Source organism: Camelina sativa, chromosome 7 (genome assembly GCF_000633955.1).
Source record: "Camelina sativa cultivar DH55 chromosome 7, Cs, whole genome shotgun sequence".
Taxonomy (NCBI): domain Eukaryota; kingdom Viridiplantae; phylum Streptophyta; class Magnoliopsida; order Brassicales; family Brassicaceae; genus Camelina; species Camelina sativa.
Genome location: NC_025691.1, coordinates 12,819,542 through 12,825,558, shown reverse-complemented (window position 1 = coordinate 12,825,558; position 6,017 = coordinate 12,819,542). Strand labels below are relative to the sequence as shown.

At 39.0% G+C, this 6,017-nt stretch overlaps 1 protein-coding gene across 2 annotated transcripts; it reads right to left on the bottom strand.

Moving 5' to 3' along the window:
* LOC104701040 (CWF19-like protein 2) lies at positions 1,477 to 5,073 on the bottom strand. 2 transcript variants are annotated; one of them, XM_010416668.2, is made up of 8 exons: positions 4,947 to 5,073; positions 4,365 to 4,491; positions 3,980 to 4,270; positions 3,691 to 3,894; positions 3,448 to 3,609; positions 2,948 to 3,349; positions 2,731 to 2,810; positions 1,477 to 2,635 (listed from the first exon to the last, which is right to left on the bottom strand). In XM_010416668.2, exons 2-8 carry the CDS (start codon positions 4,398 to 4,400, stop codon positions 1,732 to 1,734), a joined length of 2,079 nt encoding a protein of 692 aa, XP_010414970.1. In that variant the 5' UTR covers positions 4,401 to 4,491; positions 4,947 to 5,073; the 3' UTR covers positions 1,477 to 1,731. The 2 variants fall into 2 exon arrangements, with proteins under 2 accessions (XP_010414970.1, XP_010414971.1); XM_010416669.2 differs by having other exon boundaries at positions 4,365 to 4,438.

Genomic DNA, 6,017 nt, shown 5'->3' with positions numbered 1-6,017 from the left:
TAGTTCATAGGAAATCAAATGATGGTAACATTTTGTTTAACTTTGTTATAAATATATAGGTGATATGTTTACACTGAGGATCTTATATCACGAGGCCAGAAGCTTCTTAGAATATTCATGACGTTGCAGGATATGGAGGAGCTCATGAGGTTGACTTCATGAAACTGGATTGAAAAGATCTACCTTTCTCCTAAAGAAAAAGTGGAAGGCTCAAACAAATGCTCAGCAAAGGTCAGTAGCAGGCCTGACTAGTTGCTTTAAACAATTAGAGTGCATCATTCAAGTTGTTGTTTTTTGGATTCTTAGTGATAAAATGTGGCAACCTTTGCATTTGCAACTTTAGATGAGTCAGTGCGTTAGATAGCTAACATAAAAGAATCTGTGGATTCGTGGAAGGATCCTTGGTTCTTTGGTTCAGACTTTTGCTGTTTTCTTTGTTGAAACAATGGATTTGTCTGTTGACAATTCAAAAACGTCCTTTGCTGTGATGATGCGAAGAAAAATGTTTTTGAGGAACTTATGAAAGCTCTGATGAAAACATGGTGTGTGTTAGATACTTAGATTAGTGTGCAGGATGAGATGAAATGTGTTCTTTTTGGTATTGGTTCTTGATCCCGTTCAGTTCGGACTAATCTCATTGCTTCATATTGTGTTTTCCTATGATTATTTCTATTCTTAGACTCACTCTTTTGAGACTCAATATCCAAAAAACCTCTAGTAAACCTCTAGTTAACACGAGCCTTTTGAATGATACCAATTTTTTCTTCTTATACGGATTAGTGACACTTGATTATAATACCAAACAGTACCAGAGAACAGAGAGTGAACCAGTGGGTTATTGAAATAATTAGATTCAGAGTTTTAGTCTGAATTTTTCTTATTTGTTGTCTCTCCTTTTCTCATTGCGTGGGTCATCTTTAGTTTGAAAAAACTGTATTTAATTTGTGGAATCTTGCGACTCATAGACTTCTGCTGATGAGCCAACCATTTCTGAGCTTGATCACACACTTTTATCCACAATATTGCTTTCCTTCTATTGAATCGCATATTTTGACTTCGTTTGTTGACAAATCTCTAGTTTGTTGTTTTTCTTGCAGTGATGTTCCCATGGCGCAAACCGTTGTACATAACGGTTCTAGTGACCAAAAAGGGTTTATATTGTTTTCTTTTCATATTTACAATCAGAAATGTTTCTCATGATTTGGTTTTTTTTTTTTTTTTTTTTTTTTTTTTTTTTTTTTTTTTTNTCATAATCTCATGATTTGGTTTATGAATTATGATCTCATCAAAAATTCCAAAATTGTTCATACATGAATGTTGCAAATCATGTTTTGTTCATGTGAGGTTTTTGGACTTGGGATATGACATGCTAACTTGGGAACGTCCAGACACACCTACTAATGGAGAATGATCTTTGTCTTTCCAACTTCTTGTATCTTTTTTCTGTTAAAGAAAACAAAAGCCAAAGAATAAAGGGACAATAAAACGCAGCTTTTATCTACTAAATTGAAACCTCTATGTTCAACTCTTGATGCTTTTGATTGAACCACTATAGATATCATCCTGATCTCAACACATAGGTACACAGTTAAAGACAACAAACAATGTTCAAAACAATCCTTCCTTACTTTTGGTATGTGTGCATAGGAGTTGGGGAGGTTTAAAGCAATGCCATTCAAGAAATGCTTCTGTTGAAAAGAATTGACACTACCGAGCAAGCCATCAATATTTTTAATCAAGTTGTTTCGTCCAATCAAAGTGTTCCCATTCGCGTGCAAAGCTCACAACCGCCTTCTTCTGGCTCTCCACTGACTCATGCCTTTTTCTTCTGTACATGTCTTCTTCCGGTAACTCGAGCATTCCTCTGATTACATTCAGTCCAAGATTGCTATTGAACTGTTGCTCATCATCAATCACGTGAACAAACCCTTTGTCTAGACCAAACTCTACGTGGAAGTAAGGGAAATTCTTGGGTATAGAGTTCCTCAGACCCTTCACGCTAGTGTCTATGAGTTTCTTTGAATTGTGCTGACTCCACTCGCTCTCCGCTTCATCGATCGCCTTCTTGAAGTAAAGTGGACCTTCTTTTGCTATCTCTTGAGGAATTGGGATACAGTCGATCAAACAGTGGCGACGTTGCTGAGACAAACCAATCACAGTCTCCAGAAACACTGCGTCTTTTCCTTCTTTCGCATACATCATTATAAGACACTTCTTGAAATTACGAATCTCATCCCAAACATTGTCGTCAACACTTCTGCTGGCTGCCTCGTGCTGCATTGGCAGGATACAGCAATGGCCTGGGACAAGGGGCTGCTGTTGTGGTAGCATCAGATAAGTGAAGTTTGCAATGGAGACAACTAAGTGTTTCGGTCGCTTTGGGTTCTCAAAACAGAAGAGACATCGTTCTTGCTGAGTCATAATACGTTTCACACGGTTGTCCTTTTCAGGAATGTTACTGGACGATTCCCGCTTCCGGGACTTTTTGCTTGGAGCGTCTCCATAGTCATACTCATCATCAGCAGCTTGATTAGATGTTTTGTACTGTTTGTTCTGCATTATGCTCTTGGCTAGATGCATATCCGTATTATCATCTTCATTCTTCCTTCTACCCGACATATCTTTGACAGGATATCTAATGAGTAAGAAAAAGAGGAATTTTAATATCAGAACGATTTAACAAAACAAAAAAATATAAGCTAAACATCTCAACAAAAACTGTAAACTTACCTCACTACGGTTCTCATGGAGTGGTGGTTGGATGAATCGTCTCCAGCAGCTTGCTTTGCTTTTAGCCTCTCTGCTTCATCCTGTGAATATCAAGAGAATTGATTTCAGAAGTAAGCAGGTAAAACAGATGAACCAGTCATACTTAAGCAATGAGTTTGAAAAAGGACTCAGGCAAAAGGCAAGTAAACGATGTAGAATAAAAAAGTCATTGTCTCACCATAAGTTTCTGGGCTTCTTCAGGTTTCCCTTTCATACGGAGCTGAAAGGCTTTAGCAGCCAGTTGATTCACACTTAAATTTTCCATACTGGGAAGAGTCCCTTCGCCATCCTTGTTGGTCTCTGATGGTAATGCTTTCTCTTCCACATCACTTCTGTGATCTCCACGAGTCTCTACCGGAGACACTGATACATTCTTCTGCTTAGAAAGCATTTCCTTCATGAAATTTCCGTCATTGGAAAACTTATTCAAGTGAGCTGCAGCTTCAGATATTAGCCTCGAGTCTTCGTTTCTATGAGTCTGGCCCTTTCTCTTACCCCAGGATAAGGAAGGGTCAGTTTTGGGGGCTCTCAACACACGATGGCGCACCGAGTCACCTTTCAAATACTCCCGATCATTACCCTTTAAACATGTCATGAAGTCAGAATATTAGCTGTCATACTTCCCAGACTGAAAACAGTACTAACCTTAAAGAACATCAAACCTAACATAAACAGTACCTTCTCAGAAATTCTTTCTGGTTTTTTTTCTGGATCTTTCTTTTCATCTTCCCTTCTTCTTCTATTATTTATGGCATTCAAATGGGCACGAGATGGAGCTGCTCTTTGAGATGCCGCAGACTCAACAAGGTTACCAAGAGAACCCCATCGTTCTCCAGCAACCTGCATAACCGTCAAATGATAAGGCAATTACTCAAAGGCCAAAGAGACTATATTAAAATCGTAAATATATACAAAACTTACCTCCTCAAGCCTTTGCCCTTCTCTCGCTGCCTGTTCTTTAGCACGCTTGAGTGCTTTTATTCTCCAACTCGCACCACCATCTCCAACAACCGAAGATGGTAAAAGCTGGTCTTTACCATGTTTTTTTTCAGATTCTTCCTCTGGATAACCGGTTCCATTGTCTTTCAAATAAGGATTTAGTTCCCTTGGGTTTACTTTAGTTACCTGGTCAAGGAACAAAAAATAAGCATTAACTTAACTATCTATTATAGACCTGTTAGAAAGATACTCCAAATTAAAATTCCCTCACCTCAGGTGCACTTTCCTCGAATTTCTCCTCTACATCTGGAGTAGGGTTTGGATCATCAGCCTTTCGAGTTGGCGGCAGCATCCAGTCAAGACCCATTTTCTTTCTTACAATATCTCCTTCGAGGGAGTCGTTGTCAACAGTCTCGCCATCTCCATCCTTAACAATCTTCTTCCCATCTCTCTTACTTCCTTCTCCCTTACGCTCCTTTCTATCATCATCCTTGTTCCTTCTTCTTCTATCTTTCCCACCTCTAGATTTCTCTTTTTCTCCTTCCGAACTATCATCATGCACCTAATAACCAAATAACAATACATCAAACTCAAGCCAGTCGTAACACGCAACAAGAACAAAACAAATCAGGATAAAATGAAACTAGTAACTTTACTTCATCACGAGGTATGATCTTTATTCCAGAAAACATGTTAAACGATATGCGTGGACGATCTCAGTGACTTCTTCCTGTTAAAGAATAATCAACAGACTTCAAAGGCAGAGAGAAGCAAACTTCAAACCTATATAAAGTAAGGAAACATAACAGACAAAAACATTAGATCATGTTCTAAAAAAAAAAAAAAACCTATATTCTATAATCCTCTAAGCCAAAGCGAGCTTATATACTCTTCAAACAACAACTCTAAAGTTTCCATATTTACAATTCTTATCAGTAAGATTGAATCTGGGAAAGATATGAGATTTGATAGATTACAGGAATTGCGCTAAACCTTGTAGAGGGTCACTAGCTAGATGTTAATGAAGCTTGAAGCAACGAGAATTAAACCAATTTTGATCATTTAGACTCTAAACGCTACTGAATGAGCAAAACCCATAAAACCAACTTCAATCGAAACGCACCCAAATTGGAGAACTGAAGAAACTAGAAAATAAGACAGAGAGCAATCTTAGCCAGCCAAAGGGGTCTCCTTTATCTTTGTTAATGAAGAATGGAGAACTAATTAAGGAAAATTACCGGGAAAACAAAAAAGAAGAAGAAGACAGCTACGCCGGCGATGGAGGGTCTCTGATCGGAACAAGGGAAACGATGTGCTCTGTTCGGATGATTTAGGGCTCCCAGCAGAAATAAAAATAATAATAATAATATGACGAAATAAATGAAAAAAAATACTTATTTATGTTAACTATGGTTCGTGAAAATTTGTTATTATTAAACCGGAGATTGTCTTAACCGACGAGTAGGTAAACTGACTCGGTAGAAATAGAGGATTAAAAAATTGCTCTGCCATGTCAGCAAGGAGGAACCATAAGGCGATTTAGGTTTGTCTCGCACGTTAGGGTTTTCTTGGCCGCCACCTCCGGCTGGCCTCATGACGGAGCCAGTTAACGTTGTCCTGCTGCTGGAGGATAGTTCTTCTTCCGAGTCTAAGCCTCCATCCTATGCATCTGTTGTGAATAAGCGTCCTGCACTCAAAAAATATGATTTCAAAGTTAACCTAATCAACGGAGTTCCGGAGGTTATGATTCAAGACTCTGTCCCTCTTTGGGAAGATTTTCTGGTTGGTAGATTCTCCTCCACTGCTCCTCACGTTGCTAAGATCCATGTTATTGTAAACAAGATCTAGCCTCTGGGGGACAAAGCAATCAAAATCGATGTGTATGAAATACAGCTAAATCTGTTCGCTTTCGTATACGTGATCCTCTGACACGAGCTAGAGTCCTGCGGCATGGGATGTGGAATATTGCAGCTCTCCCCATGATTCTGGCTAAATGGTCTCCTATACCAGAAGAAGCTCAACCTGAAGTTACTTACATGCCTCTTTGGGTTACTTTGAAGAATGTTCCCCACTCTTTGTTCTCCTGGGAGGGCCTTGGTTTCCTAACTAGTCCCATTGGTAAACCTATTCGACTACACCCGAAAACAGAGCTCTGTCGGAATTTTGAAGAAGCAAAGGTGTTTGTTAAGGTTGACTTGACGAAAAAACTACCAGACTCTTTCTGTTTTCAGCTTAGCCAACACTCTGCTGCTACTTTCGAGTTTATTTATCCATGGCTTCCGCCACCTTTCTCCCGGTGTAGTAAGTGG